Here is an 18,232-nt window from a genome sequence, read left to right as displayed (position 1 = left end):
CTTGTTAATGGGTTTCTAAGAGGAACCCCCAAATGCACCCAAGGTTGTTGTGATATTTTGAAGTTGCATGAGAGGCACCAAAAAATTCTGATAATTTGCTGTAAGATGTCCTGATAACAGAAACTAAGCAGTATGTGGGCATTTGCTTGTTTCAGTGGAATTCTAGTAGAAACATTATTTACCCTGTTTTACAGACAGAGTAAATAGGATAAAAGAAATAAGGTGACTTGCCAAAAAATCAGACAAGAGATCTGTGATCAGCTCATAGTCCCTTGCATGTAAGTACTCTGATTTAATTCTTTGTAATTCAAAAGCAATTAAAGCAATGAAAAGAAATAAAATAGAAATTAAATAAAATAAACCCCAGCACATCTTCAGCAATTCCTTTGCTAAAACTTGTGATATGGTGTGAAAGAGGTTAAAGCTGTCCTCCTTGATAATACATTAAATAATTATTAAATTTTTATTTTACCTTAAGTAGGAATAATATTTGATTGTCACTTAAACTGGTTCTTTAGAATTTCATAGATTTACCCACAATAATCCAAGAACATTTAATAAGTCTTAAAATATTCATAACACACGGAGATCATTACTCTTGAGACCTTTGTACAAAGCAGTGAAGTGTGTTAGACATATGGCAGAAACCTCTTAATTTCTTATTTCTTGCTATGATTGTATGAAAGAAAGGAAAATTCTCTGTTCTTTTCCCCACTGCAATCTGCATGCCATTGTTATATCTGTTGTGGGCCAAAGTCATCTCATACACATGAGATGAAGAACATGGAGTTAATCAGGCTTGAACTTAGCTTAGTAAATATAAGCACAATAATAGTAAATTGTTTCAGTTTTCTGTACAGTATTTCAGATAACAAAAATGAGGAAATAATTTATTTCTATATCCAGAATGACGTTAACAGCCCAAACTGTGCTGCATGACAGATGCTGGTACCTACCTTTTATATTATTGGTAATTATCTGAAGTTGTTAATTGCTGTGGCATTGAGTATTAAGAAAAAAACCAAACAACAATTGATATCTCCTGCATTGGAAATATGTCATAAATATCAGAAGCCCTTGTCACAGTACTGACTGTACGTAGAGAGGATGAACAATTTTGTTTTAATTATATTTCAATGTGACTGTGTAAAGTCAAGTGGAACCTCCATGGATTAAATCTAAAATAAAACTGTGGTTGCAGTGTATGGTCATAATCCCCAGATCTGTTGTGTCGAAATGACAGAATAATGAGTAGAAGTTAAAATGTCCTCTGCTTTCAAGTCATCATGGTTGTCATTTGATTAAATAATAGTGCATTCTGTTTGATGTCTTGGCTTTATTATTCAGAAGCACTTCAGTATATGTGTCCTACCTTTGTATTATGTGCTCCTGGCAACCAGGTGTCCATATAGGTTCTTGTTTACACACCTGCAACAGATACACTGTATGTTTAGCTTGCATGTGTGCTGCTTGAATATGGAATTTTAATTATTCCTGTTAATTATGGTGCATTCACCAAAAAGAAGGAAATCATTGGTCAGGTACAAAAAGAAACTGCTTAGTATTTGAAGGAATTTGATAATTTTGTTGTAGTTCATAGCTTGGCAGGTGGTAATAATGCTATGCCAGCACTGTCAAAATATGAAAATTAAAGTGACGATGGGTTTTAATGAAATCCATTTGACAAATATAATTAAGGTGTTTTAATATGAAGCCCTGTAATAAAGACTACCGGTGGACTCCCTGAGGTCCTGACTAATTGTGTAGATTGCTTTTAAGCTTTGAATAGTTTTATTGGATAATGAACTGTTAAGAAGTGTTAGATCTTTCTTAAGCAGAATTTGGTTTGAAAAAGAAGAGGAGAGACAGGCCTGAGGTGTGGCATTTTAAACATAATTAGAAGAGAGATTTAAGTTAACATCTTTGATCTTGCTGTCAGTTTTTGATTAGAGCTGTAAATGCTTTAATCAAGTGCAGTGTAGTCATTACATTTCTAACTGTTTTTAAACTGCGAAATTACTGAGACACTGACATCGGTTTAACACTTCTTGAGAATTTCCAGCAAAGTTATGTTTGTAAACTGGGTGTTTGCATTAAATTGTCATACTGCAATAATTTACCGATTCAGTAGATCATGAGATAATTATATTTTGGGCCTCAAATAATCTAAAAACACTTTATGAGATTAAATATAGTGTCCTGTAGTTGAGGAGAGTGGGCCACTTCAGATTTTATTTTAAAAATAATTTCCAATTTTTTTTCAATTAAAATGGTATTAAAAGTGGTGGTCGTAACGAAAATGAATATGTAAGAAGCTAAATGCAGTATTTAAATGCCTTCCATAGAAATACAATCCTTTTAATGTTACATACTGTATTTGACCAATGTGGATTCCTTCACACCCATATTAGAAACAGGGAAATAGGCACAAATATTTATCAGGGGTACAGAAGTGTCTGAACCAGTAAAAGAATTCTGTTCTGTCAAATTCCATCTTGCAACATTAAAGATTGCTTGAAGAAATTTCAGGAAGATCAATTTATTTATTTATTTTATGACATCCAAAACAGCACTAAAATGTGAAAATGGCTGTGCGCTCAGGTCTGTAACATGAGTGGGGACGGTGGGCTGGATGGTACCTGCCCACAGGTGGCATGACTTTCATTTCAAATTCAGAACCCAGCAGTCCAGCATTCTTTCCCAGATCTGACCTTGCCTCCCCGTGTGCTTGGTCTTTGAGCATGACAGAAAATCCAGGTACTTGTCTCTTTACTGTGTGGGCTAGGGGGCTGCTCTGAGTACTATTTTGTTCATATTGGTCCTCTAGAAATTAAGAAATAAGGTACAGCAAAGAAAAATGTACTCAATTTATTCAATCTGCAGCATATAGACCATTCACACAAATAAATGTTAACAGTGGCCTGCCAGTGAGTCCTACAAATTTGTTAATGACATCCGAGAGCAAACCACCTGATGCCTTGACCATGTCCAGTAGCTGGGATGGCACTCCTGGCAGCTGCTTTGGGAGAATCCACGCAGAAGCTGCTGCCTCATGCAGTAAAGTGCTCTGTTCTAGACCAGTTTGTTTCTAGAAATCTCCAGGTTTCCCCCAAATTAAACCATATACTGGTAGTCTAATGTAGAGATGCCAAAAGTATCGATAAGTGTTGCTAGGTTGCTCCATCAGAAGAAATCACACTTGTAATCTTAGACACACTGAAAAATCAGGTGTTGTAGCAATTTTTCCTCACAGGGATGGCTTACAAACAAATCATGCCTACATGCTGTAAAGGTCCTTTGTAAGTCTACCTCTTAAACACCATTTGAAGAGCTTAACTTGATCCTTAAAATATGAGTCTGCTCTGAGGAATGCTATAAAAAATCTATTATGGGATGGTCTTTATTTCCATCTCAGCAATTTTCAGAAGAAATATCTTTGTTTGACAAGTATAAGAGCAGAGACTTTCATTTTATGTGTGTGTGTGTGTGTATACACATAGACTGCAAATTGAGCCTAGATTTTAAAATCAGTCTGTATTCTTTCCTTCTTATATACCTCCTGATAACACTTTTTTTACCAGGCCGTTGGGTATTTTTCATTGTTCCCTCTGAACCCTCACTGCAGGTTTAGGGAGGTAGTGGTTTTCCCAGCATTACTCTGTGTGTAATCAAAGGCAACATTGCAGATGGAAATAACTAGCACTTAGCTCATGTGTGTGAAAAAGCAGAATCCATAGCTGCATTGATCCTGCAGGGTAAAAAAAAAAAAACAAAAAAAACCCAAAAATGTCTTGAGATGGAAAGGTGTAAGTGGAGGAAGACTGGAGGTTGTAAGAAGTGTGCTGTGTAAGGAGCACGGAGATGTTTATCTTGACCTTTTGTCCTTTAGGTGCAGGTTTTTAAATTATTGTATATTTCAAGTGAACACAGATTCTAATTGATGGATATAAATATCATTCTGTAGAAAACCAAGACTCAAAATATAATAAAATACACAATCTTCTAAACTTCATTGCCAAACAAAAATACAGCCAAGCGAGCATTTCCTAGAGAACCCTCCAGAGGCCAGGATAAAATTCTGGGTTAAAGCTGGAACTTGAACCAAAGCCAGGCCAATAAGCTACAGACCGTCCTTTCCCTCTGTCCCTTGTCCTTCCATGTCCAAGTAGCTGCTTCAGATCGCCAGAGTCCTCATAGAAGAAACACCCTTCTCTGCAAGCAAAACTACTATCATGACTAAACTGTTCTGCATTGCACATCACATGGTTTTCTAGTTATAATGTGCCCAATGAACAAATTAACATTGTCTTGAAAGGGGTTTTCCCTCTCCAAATTGCCATCTCTTTGGAGAGATATTATGTTTTCAAGGGAAACAAGCTTCATTAGTAATTTGGAATTAATTTTTCCTCCTTTTATAGATTAAGTTTTAAAAGATCTTTTTTTAGTTTTGGTAGAAACCTTGAACATTAACTTTCCTCAGCATTCTTGTTATTTTTTAAGCCTTGGTGCTTTCATCCTCCAACTTTGCAATACAGTTCTTTTATATGGCATTTAGATTTTGAGAGATTTGGTTTATGAAAAAAATTAGAAACATTTAAAGGATGAGCTAATTAATATTTCTTCAGCCTAAGGTACACTATTTGTGTTAGAGTTTTGCCACATTTGTAATTTATGCCTGTTAAACCTTTGTTTTATCATTTATTTTGGACTTCTACGCTTCTATTTGCACTTGCTGGCTGTAACAAGCATTTCATTTTATATGGAGGAAAGATGGTTTCAGTTTCAGTTACTTTTACTGTACTCAGAAAGGAGAATGGGATTTGCAAATGATAAATGGGGAAGTTGACTAGCTAACTAATAAAGATTTGTCTTAATCAAGTATGATTTGTCAGAACAGGAGCGCACTGGGGTCAGGGCACACGCAATGAATAATACAGCGTTCACTGGAGAAAAGGACCAGGCAAAAGGCCTCATAAATATGCCACGATTACCCATTGCTAATTCGTATTCAAAGAATGAGTTGCACTGAAGCCAGCTTCGAGGTTGCTGGGCTGTTCACCTGCTTTGTGGGCTTTCCAATGTTTAAGAAAGTTTATATATATATAAGTGTATATATATGTGTATATATATATACACACTGTAGACAGAATACTTTATTTTTTCACAGACTGCTACACCTTTTGGTCAATGATTTTAAGCATTATTTATTATCATCTTCTACGGTGTTGTTTATTTTATTTTTCTAATGTCTGGATGCTATTTTATTTCTAATTTTCGTTGTTTAAATATGAATATGAATACAGCAGGAGGTAATTTAAAATGGATTTCTGAACAGGGCAAGAAAGGTTAAAACACTCTTTAGCTCCATGGAAGTATTAAAGATCAAAGAATCATAGACTTCTTGCTTGTGTTGCCAACATCCCTGACTTTCAAATCAGTCTGTAGATTCAGAATAAACCTGGTACATCAGGTTGGGGGAAACCTGAGCAAACCCAAATGGCTGTGGATTTATTTTCTGTTGTTGACTTTGCTTTTTGCTCTAAGGAGCAATTTCTCAGATTGAAACAGCTGAAGCATATACTCTTCTCATAGGTCTTCTGATGTCCAGAAGCTGAGATAATGCAAAAAAAACCTTGTTCCTATTCATAAGTTAAAGCTACATAAATGGGTTGTGAAGAATCAGTTTAAAAATAAATAAATAAATTGTTCCAGTGCTTACAGATATAACTAACAGACTTTGTTCTTCGTCATTTTACTGCTTGAATGTCATAGACTGTTGTTTTGTGTAGTCAAATAAGATTGAAAAAACCCCCTCTTACTCCACTCTTGAATTTTAAAACATTTTTCAAAACATTTTCTTCTCTTTTGAAAAACTAATGTGACTTTTTTTTCTTTCTGTTCACTGTTTGGTTCTGCTATTCTGTCTCATCTATTTTCTGCTCACCTCTGTGTCTTGAAGAGCACTTACTGCTTTAAGAGCAAATCAGCTCTAGAAGCAGGGCCAACTTTACGAGCCTCGAGCTGCTAAATGCAGAAGTTTAAGTTGCCAACTCTCTTCCTGCACATTTTAAGTCTTTGAAATAACCAGTGCTGTGGGGTCCAGAGTAATTATTTGCACTGCTCTAAGTGTATAGAAAACTTGGTAGGTGGTGGAGCATTTTTGATTAAATGATGATTATGAATCCAGCTTTAGATGAACCAAAGATCACTGTTGAGTCATCTCGGTGCTGTTTGGAGTCATAGGTTTAATTAAGCGATGGTTTGTGGCTCAAATTTTAGAGGATATGTTTCTGCAACTTAATTTAGATGCAATCAGGATTGTTAATACTCCACCCTGCTAAATAGCTTTCAGACAAGTTCAAGATTGGCAGTACTGTAATGAAGCAGCATCCATTCCTTGCACCAAGCTCAGAGTGAGCAAGGAATTCTTCCTTCCTGGCAGCACTTTAATAGTAGTAGGAAAAGAAGGTACTGAGAGTTGGTTCCCAATTTCACAAACATAAGTGATTGAGAAGGGGGTAGCAAGTTGTTTACTTATCGATGCACTAAGGAAGGATTTCTTTTTGCCTTAGAACTTATTTGAAGGAAAGGGGGAGAGGAGGAAGATGTGATGGGAGGAATTTGGAGCAGATGAGCACTGCCAAGCTGGGGCATGGCTGGAACAATGGCTGGACTTCAATGTAGACAAGTGCTCAGCAGAATCAAAGTCTGCCACCTCCTGTGAATGTTGCTGTGAGGATGTTAGTAAGGGAGCTCAGCTAGATGGGTGATGGGAGTAGACAGAAAAAATACATCAGTTAGTGAGAAATGAGTAGTTTTTTTACCAGGAGATTGATGTAAGTTAGGATTTCAGAAAAAGCATGAAACTTTAGAAATAGAAAAGGCAACTGGAGGTGCAGTTACTAGGTCTGTCATATATCATCTTTCTCTTTTCTTTTTACTATTTTCTTCTCATTCATCTGCCTTTCTTTTTCCTGGGGAAGGACAAAGTAGGTTTGGACCATGGGAGGTGTTGGTTATGAAATGCTCCCAGTTTCTTCTTAAAAGCATGTCACACCTTCCTCAAATATCTTTTCTTCCTTATTTTGAACAAAGCACAAAGAGTGGATTTTGATTAGGTGTTCTGGATGTTTTTCTTTCTGGTTTCCCCAACCTCGGTATCAGCAGACCCCTTTTGCTCTTGGCCAATGAAAATAATTTCCTGAACATCTATTATAGCTTATAGGGACCATTTCATTTGAAAAAAATGTTTGTATTTTTAGTTTGGTGGGCATCTTGGACTTTAGCAATTTGGGAGGTATCTTTAGATGTTATTTGCTTTCACGATAAGACTGGGCAACTTCTATTATCCTCTCTTGCAACTGAACTTCTGACAGCTCTGGAAGTGTTGGATGTCCTCAGTGTATGCTCTGGACTGTCAGTGCTCTTTCCACTGGTGCGGCATTTGCTTCTGCTGAAGAGGCCAACTAGTCTCTATAGAAAATAGCTAATTTTTATTTTATTGTGTTAAGTGACCACTTAACAGCAAGCAGATTAACATCTTCACGACAGATTCCTGAGGCATCTAAGTGCCAACTCTCATGTTTCACTGTTCTGTTAATGCTCTACAAATTGTCTCTCCATTGGCTAATAGCTGTTATATTATCCTTCATTTATGTGTATTAACCTGTACTTGTTTAATAACTTTAATGATCTAAATCCTTCTGTTTCTAATTATATCGGCTGTTCAATGTAAATACATATCAACTGTGAACTTAGGAATTTATCAGACTTTTACCTGTGTCCTTATACTTCAAGATATGTCATCACTTTCTTTATTAACTTTCTGCTGTCAGAAGCATAAGGCATTTGACTCAGCCCTGAATTCTTCAGCTCCTGCAACATATATTTTCCAAGTTTGTAAATCTGCTTGCTGTCACCTCTGAAAAGCTAGTATTTAATGTTTTCTAGCATTTTTCCCCAGAAACTGCTGTTGATGATTTAACCTAGCCTTCTAAAATCAAAACTTTTAACCTGTCCAAAAAAGAGTGGCTTTTAGGAAAAAAAAAAGTCCTGACCTGTGTCAGTGTGGTTCTCAAAAAATCTTCCATTAACTTTTACTACATCTTCAGAGCATGTGATGTCTCCGTGCAAAGACAACACACAATTGCACTCCCCAAATGACACTACTAGTCAGGGCTGAAGATCTCGGGGTGAAACTGTTCTCCATTCCTACCCTGACCAACACACAATGAGTTTCTTAGTGTATTTCATGATTCTGTAGAACAGCCATCTTGATTTTTAACATGATCTGCTTTTCCCAGTGTAAATTAGTTTGTCTTTTCCAATCTCTACTTACATAGCTCAGATGCATACATTGTACATATGATGAGGTTGGGCAAATCATACTTCCAGGCATCCTCTCTGTGATTTGGTTTGTTTTTAAGCTTTTTTTATATTTTAAATTATATCAAGATATCTGCTGCTCTTATGAAACATATATATATATATAGATAGATAGATAGATAGATAGATAGATAGATAGATATGTATATATATATATATATATACACACACACGCAGGATACTCTTTGAGAGAAAAGGTGCTGTATAAATTATGTTGGATTATTTTATTTTTCATATGAAAAGAAAAATGGAGAGTCTGTCTTCAAAATTCATAAAAATGCATGTTTGTTTATCCAAAAGCCTAGAGAGGCTCATTCCATGTCATTCCTATCTCTTGAGTAAATATATTAGTCATTCTTAAGGGAAAAAGTATTATTGACTTGAGTGATTAGAAAAAGCTCTTTCAGAATCAGTTTAGCTGATAAAGTAAATAAATACTTAAATGGCTGGAGGCAAAAAAAGTAAAAGAAAAACCAGTCAAGCACAACTTATTTGTGTCCTTGACTTGTGTGTAGGTATTAGAAACCAAGCTTTGTAGACCATGTATTAAATAATTACGATTTGTACATATAAATAAACACTGCATATAGGTTACAGGCGAATTCCAAAGAAAGGGAGTATTTGGGAGCGTAAAACGTTGCTAGAAGTGACCTCTGTCTTTTGGGCTTATGTTAATATAAAAGTTGAAAACCGTGTGCCAATTTGTGCACATATGAAGGGGGAAGCTAGGTTTGCATTTGTTGGGTTTGGGTGGGGAGTGTATTGTTTTTTCTTCAGTTGGGGAAAGTGTATTCATTCTTTTAATTAGTTGCAGTGTTTTAGGATAAGAAATGTTATCTTTTTTTTTTTGGATAACACAGTCTTATAGAACCAGGCACCTTTTGTGTTGGACTCACAACATGGAATTATTGAAGTGCTCGGTACTGAAGAACCTGATTTCCCATACCTTGTTCAAGCACCTTTAGGGCAGAATACATTTAGAGCTGTGAATTTTAGCAGTCATCCTTTAAGGCTTGTTAATGCTTGTTAATATTATGTACTTTTTCAGAATTATTTTTTTCTGGCCATCACAGCATTAAGACTGAGATAATTGCTATACTGAATATTCCTGCCCTCTGTCAGTACATAGATAATAATGATGTAAATGCATTCACCCTTCTGCTTCTCATAGTTTAACTGTAATTTTAGAACATAATTTTATGCATCTCTTTGGGAATTTCAGTTAGAAGAGGCAGCACCACTCAGTCTTTTGTAGGACTTGGAACTGCACTGTGCTAAACACTGTCCCTATGTAACGACTGAAAGGTTGGCATAATCCCCAAATAATTGATGTTGTTAAGATTCTATGGAAATAACACCATTACTGGCAACAGGCAACACCCTTCAGTTTGTGTATTGGTCTTAATTCATGCATCTGCACTACAGTATATCTTACAAACATGACCTTTTCACATAACTGTGGTAGCTTCATCAATGACTTGCATTATAAGTAGGCTGGAAAGATCTATACAGCACCGCTGCACTAAAAGCACAGATCTGCCACGTAGATAAATGTTTTAACTGGCAGGAAAACATCAGCATTGTGGGGAAACTTGAAAAATGGTAGCAAGCAGGTAGCAATGCTGTCAAGCTTGTAATTAGCTGTGCTGTGGGCTAATGTTACTTTTTTCCTAGTCCCAGGCACCTTCAGTTGCAAACGAAGTGAGGAGACATGTCTTCATATCATTTAGAAGTCTGTATTTTCTTTATTTAATAACTTTTTTTTTGACTGTCTTGACCTTCCAGCTAAAAATCAAGTTTCACTCTCATCAGTGAATTTTCTGAGTAGAACAAGGATATGAAGAGGATAAAGGTGTCATTTTTTGTTTGCAAACTTATTGTGAGATTATGTTACCTCCGTTATGTCTCTTTGTTCAACTTATGTTGTTATTTTAGTCCAAAAAAGGCCAAAGATCATCAACGAAAGTGCATGTAGAGTAAAGCTGCTCCTGTAAAATTGATGATCCGTCCAATTATTTATCTATAGAGGCTGCTGGGAAGAAACGCAACTATCTCAGTTCTCAGACCCCTCTGCTAGGTTGAACTTCATGGCTGAAGGTTTAATCCCTAAGTGTCATATCAACAATTCATTCTGTGATATTCTGGCTGACATGCTCTCCTTCCTTATTTATTGATGTCTTCAGTCATCGACAATGAGAGGAAAATACACTATTCGTCAAAGTGACGGTGTTTTACCCTCACTTACAGTTGATGCTGCTGTCACATTGATGGTTGGAAAATAAACTCAATCATTATAAAAAGCTAAGAGTGTGAACTTGCCAGTGACAGGAAGAAGATGAAAAAAAAACCACAGTAACTTGCTTAAAATTGGTGCAATAAAAATAAAGCTGTTTTCTATAAGGATATTTTTGAGCTTTGTTCATGAAATACCAAGCCATTTTAGCCATTTGCTTTATACTTTCCTTTGAAGGAAAACCTGCTGCTCGCATTCCTTTATGTCTGCAAACATACATATAATTTTTAGCAATAAATACGCTTATTATCGTTTCACCTCATGTTACTAGGTTAGTAATTTGTTGATTTTTTTCCTTCTCTTTTTAAGAGATTTTGCTTTGTTTTTTCCTCCCCTGGATTACATTGAACACATATATCTGTTTGTGTATTACAGTATGTTGAGTGCTTTGATGAGGAAAAACTCAGTAAAGTTTCATCCAGTAAGTCCTTTGACATGCAAACATAGGCAAAGCTCTCTTGAATCGCTTTCTTAGGCTGCCATTCCTGTAGATGTACTGCACCGTGCAGCCTTTTTAACTCCATAACCATGTATCTTACCACATTTCACCTTTGGGAGGCATTGTATATACAGCTAAAAGTAAAGAGCAGCAAGCCAAGAGGGACAAGATAGTATAATGAGGATGTCAATTTGTGGTCAGAGGAAATATTTATCTTACTTGTACTGTACTTGGCAACTGATAGAGAAATATATATGTAATGAATTTCCTTAGACTTTATCTGGCAGACTGTGTGCCTTGTGTTAAATGGGTTTTAAAAAAAGAATTGCTTGTCTCAAACTTTAAAAGTTTGAGATGATTCTGCTTTGGATTGTTTCCTGAAAATGGACTGTATCTGTTAAAGAAAAAATAAATCATAGTCATGTTTACTAACATAATGGTGAATTTTCAATGGTTCATTTTCTTGAGGCTCCACAAATAATGACATTTTAAGATCCCACTAACTTACCAGAACAAAAGCAGGGCGTGTTTTTTGTTGTTTATAAAAAGAAAAAAAAGTCATGGTTCTGTAGTTTTACTGTTTTGGTGAGTGTCTCTGGTAAGCCTGTTAAGTTACCTAACTGAATGTGCACAGAAATGCTGGTTGTCTCACATGTGCTATGTGTCCTGGGGCAAGCTACAGCTGCTTCAGCTCCTTCTGTCTTTTTCTCCATCTGTAAAATGGGAATGATTAAACTTATTTTTCTCCTTCAGGGAAATACAGGGAGGGTTTCTTAATGTTTCTATAGAGCTTTGAAGATTAAAATCTCTTCTCTATACTTGCTGCTAATATTTCAGTGTTAGAGAAGCATTTGACTGAAGCTGTTTGAAGAATAAAGTTTTGGCATCTCGTGTTGTCTTTGTACCGTATCTTGAGGCCTCTCTGCTATAATTTTGCAACCTTTGGTTCAGCGTGAGCTGCGGAAGCAAACAACCCCTGTGTAAACAAGCGGTGATGACTATAAATTAATGTCTATGTCTACTATTAAAAACACCAGGAGATTACAGCATTTCTCTGAACTTGCCAGAAATAGTCCATGATGGAGCAAAGCAGACACCAGTAACTGGGCTTAGCCTGAAAAAGCTTTGATTTAAGCATCAGTGGTAAATGCTGAGAGTTACAGAGTGTGGTTTTCCTCTCATATGAGTTCTCAGTGTCTTTAGACGTATAAGGCTGGTGGTTTAGCAAAGGCTTTCTGCCTTCCTTTCTAAGACAAGGAGGGGCTTAAGGAATATATAGTAAGTATGAGCAGCCTGCACTAAGAGCAGCTCTGAAAGTCTTCTTGCCTTTGTTTCACAGACCAAAGTTCAGCATCAATTCCCAAGGCCTAGACAACCTCAAGAGATGGCAAGGAAACAGCTTCTGGTTTGGTTTGCTCCTTCAGTTTTATGTTGCTTGAAAAACCTAAATTTTAGTATAATGGTGTCTTTCTCTTTGCACTTAGGAGGAGTGATTAGGCTACCAAATGTATTTAATGCTGTTGTTACAATATGAATTGGCATTTTGAGGCCTTACAGTCACAAGCTGTATTTTTCATGATTTACATTTTCATTTTTTAATGCAGAGCAGATTGGACAGGAGATGCTTGAAAACCTCAGCCATGACAGAGAGAAGATCCAGCGTGCTCGGGAAAGGGTAAGTTTGATAATAAGTGAGTGCTGATCTCGCATTTTATTTGTATTGGGCAAGTTCTTTGTGCATGCAAAAATAATTCAGATGAGATATAATCACCATCAGCAGTGAAGAACTTATGAAGTGTCTTAACATGGGCCCAATCCTGCAATGTCTTTCTGATGGGGAGTCACACTGAAGTCACCAAATCTGCTGTTGGAAGCAAGCTTTTTGTCACTAACATCAAAGGTCAGTTTTCTGACCTTTCAAGGGTTTGTTTTAGTGTCCGCTCCAATGACTTCTTGGACTTCATATGAAACAGTTCAATATCATATCTGAGCTCCTGACTAATAGTTGATCAACTTTACTCTTTGTAGCTGCAAATGCTAATAACTGCCTCCTTAGGCAGTTTTGCGTGAAAGGGCAGGTACTGGTTTCTTACACTGCTACTTTGTCTCTGCAGTCAAGATAACATATCTGTGTCATTTTTGGCTCATGTGGCCTTCATGGGGATGAGCTCTACTCTGCAGAATTCATGGAAATGCTCAGAAGCACATCCAGTTCAATGGGTACAACTTTTCTGAGCTTCAGTCTAAGGACCCAACCTCTCTGGTTCTGGTTTCTGCTCGTGGAACCAGGAAAGGCTGAACCTGCGACTTTCTGTCCATGACACGAATACTCAGATACTTTCCCAAGTGTCCAATTTTGCCAAAGCTAGGTCCTCCCACAGGTCTCTAACTGACCAATGGCACTTAAAGAAACTCCTTTATCTGTCCCAGGGAGTTTCTTTACCTGGATAGGTTTGATTGGTAAAGCTTCATATGACAGCTTTGATGAGGCATTTTCTGTCAGCTGTACCAATTGCTTTCTAAAGTCCTGGGCATTACCTGCTTTAAAACATTACATATAACTAAATCACTAAATGTAGCTAAGGATTGTGAGCATTTACCAAGTGTTGTCCGGGCAACTTGGTGTCTTATTTCACCTCCACTCCTCACTTCCCCAGTGACTGCTGGGTCTGAAATGCTTTTTGGTTTCTAGCTAGACAAATAAAACCTAGACAATGGAGATGAATGTCGGGTATCCCTTTCTGCTGATCCTAGAGATCCTCAGGAATGAGAAAGAGGGATGTAGTTGTGATCACTCAATGTACGCATGGTTCACAGCATAATTTCTCCTTTTTCAATGCTTTCTACCTGAAGAGCAAATTTCTTTGATGGCAAAACCTCTAAGCTGCAAAGAACAAGATTAAAAATAAGAGTATTCTAGGAAAGTGCATCCCACCACAGTGCAGTAAAAGACCTCCTGGCATGATGGAAGAGCTCAAATTCCAAGTTTTTATCCTAAGCCACTTAAAATATTTTGTTTAGGGAATTCAGAAAAGTTGTCTAGTGGAGTCACACGGGTGGACCTGTCCCAGCTGTCTGTCTATTCAGGTGAACAGTTAGGGATGATCTTGGATAACTTGGCAAGGTTTTTATTTTCTGGAGGTTTTTTTAAAGATCAGGGCAGAGGATGCTCTATCAATGCATAATATCTTTGCAATAAACACATGGCATTATTATCTTATAAGTCAGGGAATAAAGTTTTTTTCTCAAATGCAATTGTCAGTTTGAGCATGATGGTCAGCTTTAACAGTTCAGTGTTGTGAAAAGTAGGAAGATTTTGCTATAAGCAAAATGTAAATGAGTCTCAATAGTTTGGTTACATTTACATATATGAATTTTCCTATCTGTAGAGTAAAATTCCTTTTTTCTTTTTAAGGCAAAGAGAAGGGATAAAAGCTCTGCTAGCAGCCAGATAGGTTAACTGTGCTATACAGGATGCAAAAGATGCAACATTTTTTAGGAAAACCTCAAATTAAAATGTGTCTAAGGAAGACAAGATATCAACATCAGTATCTTGTTCAACTTCCTGTTTTCTCATTATTATTCTTAATATTATTTTTTAAACACCATATAGGTTTGCCATTACTAATATCAAAGCCTATTTCAAAATGTTTTCACTACAGCAGTTCTGTGAAACAAGAAAGTGCCCATCATATGCCATTTAAGAGGTTTGCATGCCACCAGTTCTTTGCCTTCTGTGTTGCACTGGTATTGGTAAAGAAATAATGAAAGAACTGCAATCAGATAATTCAGTTTTCAATAAAAACAAACAGTTTGAAACTCTTTATGTTGGTTTTTTTTTCTGCCAGTGCAGGAAGAAAAGGTGGTTTTTTAGTGTTCTCTTGGGAGGTAGCTAGAGATCTTCCAACTACGTGTATATGTGTTTGTTTCTTTTTTAATGTTGCTTTCACTTATTTTGTGGGTTTTTTTATTACCATAAAAACATGAGGTCGTCTTGCTTAGAGGAGTTTGTCAAACCTCTAAGATTCAGCTTCCCCTTCCTAACTATCAGCACTGATTCTAGCTGTCAGGTAGAATCCTGCAGCAAGAGAGGAAAGTTAGGATCAAACATTTAATGGTAAAAAGGAGAGCACTACTTTTGTGTGAAAAGGGAGGAGAAGCCCCAAGTGTTAAATGCATCTTTATGAATAATAAAAGACCAATATAAAGCATACATTTGTACTTCAGATTCCCTTCTAGCATAGATAAGAACTTGGCTTTTTAATGAGCCTTTTAAAAATTATTGTGACGTTTTTTCTTCTGTTACTTGTGTCAAACCAGGCTAAACTGCTTTTCTGGAGCTTGAATTGTCTAGATGAATCAGGAAAAAAATGAGGGAATGGCCTCCCTGGAATATAATGCTCATCTTTGTTCCATCATAGCACATAATTACAGAGATCTGAGAGTCAGTGCAAGCCTTCCCACTGAATATGATATTGCTAAGAGCAAGCCTTGATTGGTGTTATCCAGTCCCAGCTTCTGCTTGGTATTTTCTTAATAGCTGTTAGAAGAACAAGGGGAAAATTTATGCAAAAAGGTTTTGTGTCATTGATTGCAACTACTGATTTCAGTAATAAACATTAAATCTGGTAGCAAATATTTACAGTATTGGGCTCCAAAATAGAGACTGAGTTTAATATTGCTGCTGTTCCTATATTCAAGATATAATACTGGTTTGTTGTGATGAAGGTGATCTGTTACTGAAAGACTGCCACTCTTCTTGGCAGTGTTACTATTTTGATGTATTTATAAAACAGCATGCATTTTGTCTACTACAACAAAGTTTTTTTAGTAAGAAGTCAGTGAGTCAGGTAATCCTTTCAATCTGATTTGATAATGAAGAGGTAAATATTCAGCTTTCATAATGAGAAGAATGGTTTTTAGTATGTACACAAAGCTGTGTTTGGGGGCATGCTAGAAACAGTGGTCCCTGCTATTTCATAACTGAAATGCTTAGAATCATTAGATTATCTTTTACAGTAGATTTTGTTATCTAAGAACTCAAAAGATGTCTCTCCTCTAGCTGCCAGTGGCAAAAGAGGCAATAGGAGAGTAACTGCATTCTTCCTGTAGTCTTCTTCATTTCTAGATTTCCTTTCGTGGGACTTTAATAAGCACAAAAACAGAGGGGACGTTTTAACCCCTTTTAAAGAGCAATAGAACTAAATATGAGGTTTATTTGCTTCATAACTCCCCATCCCCATCTCCACAATTTCATTTTTTACTCAGTTGTGCTTTTACCTATTTTGCAAGATTTTTGAGAGCTGTAGGACAAGTCAGCTAATTAAATTTAGCTATAAGCTGTAGGTTTCCTTTGTCCTAATAAACTACAAAAATGGTCTTTTCAGTGAGTCACAGATCCTTACATGAAAGAAATATATATTATACAGCTGTGCCTTCTGTACACATATATACACACTATATACTATTTACAAAGTATTTGAGCACCCATGCCAGTGGTGGCTGCTGTAAGGTCAGTACAAGTTTTGTATGTAAGGTACAGTATAGGCATATTTCTTTTACACAGAAATGGTAAAAGGAAATATTTTGTATTTCTGTTTTTTCTTTAAACTACTGTCTTTGAAAGACAGTGAAAGAAAGATAAGTTTTTCTTTTCATAAAGCATCAGGAACACAGTACATGGCTGTCTCTTCATCCCTTGATGCCTTCACTAAGATACCTAACCAATACACATACACATATCAGTGGGATTTATGGATACCAATGTATACAGCTTCTACCTGCAACCCTTTATTTGTAAAGCTTTTGCTCTTTATCCTGACTCACCTTTGTTGCCTCAGTGTCTTATCTTCCCTGGGTTTCATCTTTATGTAAGTGAAAACAAGACAAAACATTTTTAAATTTCAGAGCTTCAGTGGCTTTGAGAGCTTGTTGTGGGCTAAACCTGAAGTTGATTGACTCAAACAACAGTAGAAATATCTGTCCTTTGTAGAGGTTGGAATATGTGTGCCTTTTACCTTTAATGAGACTCTTTTCTCCCCAGCTTAGAGAAACAGATGCAAACCTGGGGAAGAGTTCCAGGATTTTGACGGGAATGTTGCGAAGGTAAGGCCAAGGTAGGGACATTTCTCCTCTTTCTTTTCATCTTCTCTCCCTCCATGCCTTTATTTTCAGTTTTAATTCAACCTCAATGTTTTGCTGACATACCTGACTTTTTTTTACACAGGCTACTATGTAGAATGTCTTTGGATGAGTGCTGGCAGTGAAGCCAGCGTGGTTAGATGGCAGGCTTTGTCACACCTATGGAAAGAGTTTTCTGTAGCCTGAGGGATAGCCCTTGTATAATGATTTCTCATCTTTGTTTCTTTATATTTATTTGGGAGGTTTTGGATGTGTGTTGTAAAATTAAGCTTTCTGATATGAACTCCTGTGTTTCTTATTCTTGAGTGATTTGGGGGGGTTGAGGGGTTTTTTGCGTGTTAAAGTGAGAAAGTTTGTAAATGTTTTGGGGCAGCATAAATTTGCGCTCAGAGAAAAGGTTAAAATTATCAATTCTGCCTAAATAAATGGGGCAGACACAGTGTCAACCGTTGTGGTTTTAACGTGTTTTTTCCATGCTTCCTATGGTATGAAAATTGTCCATGGGGTCAAAATGAGGTGATACAGAAAGGAAAACTGTGCAACATCCTAAAACTCTATGTGGGACTGCAAGGAGGGAGTTATCCAATGATTATTTCTCACCTTAAATTAACATTAGTACGTTCTCAGACAGATTTTTTTGAATTAGTGACATCTCTGGATATGTGTTCTTTATCCAGTGAAACAAAACACCTGAGCTTCTCTGTGATGTCCATTTCTGTATATATTCAGCTTCCTGAAGAAGAGAAGTATCCTTCAAATAAGCAGTGCTGGGTGCTAAGAAAGCTCAGTTTTAGAGGAGTTTAGTGCTCTGAAGAGTTCAGTATGACATTACCCTTACCACAGGCTTTTATGTTGCATATTTGCTTAATGTACTTGGCTTATTAAAAAAAAAAAAAAAAGTAAAAAGAAGGAGAAGTTTTAGCAGAGTTGTTGATTTGTCACTTGGCTTGGGAACTAAATAAAGCTATATCTCT

General features: G+C 36.6%; 1 protein-coding gene across 5 annotated transcripts in view; it reads left to right on the top strand.

Moving 5' to 3' along the window:
* The window catches only part of VTI1A (vesicle transport through interaction with t-SNAREs 1A), a 273,601-nt gene that overhangs the window by 147,818 nt on the left and 107,551 nt on the right, over window positions 1-18,232 (top strand). For 2 of the 5 annotated variants that reach the window (XM_017839957.1, XM_017839949.1), the window contains 2 exons: window positions 12,722-12,792; window positions 17,161-17,222. In XM_017839957.1, coding sequence (XP_017695446.1) covers window positions 12,722-12,792; window positions 17,161-17,222 — 133 coding nt within the window. Of the gene's footprint in view, window positions 1-12,721; window positions 12,793-17,160; window positions 17,234-17,343; window positions 18,165-18,232 lie in introns of those variants that run through there. The other 3 variants (XM_017839976.1, XM_017839970.1, XM_017839964.1) reach the window with 2 other exon arrangements.

This window comes from Lepidothrix coronata, unplaced genomic scaffold (genome assembly GCF_001604755.1).
Source record: "Lepidothrix coronata isolate B3197 unplaced genomic scaffold, Lepidothrix_coronata-1.0 Scaffold8, whole genome shotgun sequence".
NCBI lineage: Eukaryota > Metazoa > Chordata > Aves > Passeriformes > Pipridae > Lepidothrix > Lepidothrix coronata.
The sequence above is the reverse complement of the archived record's forward strand: the minus strand, read 5'-3'. Positions and strand labels throughout refer to the sequence as shown.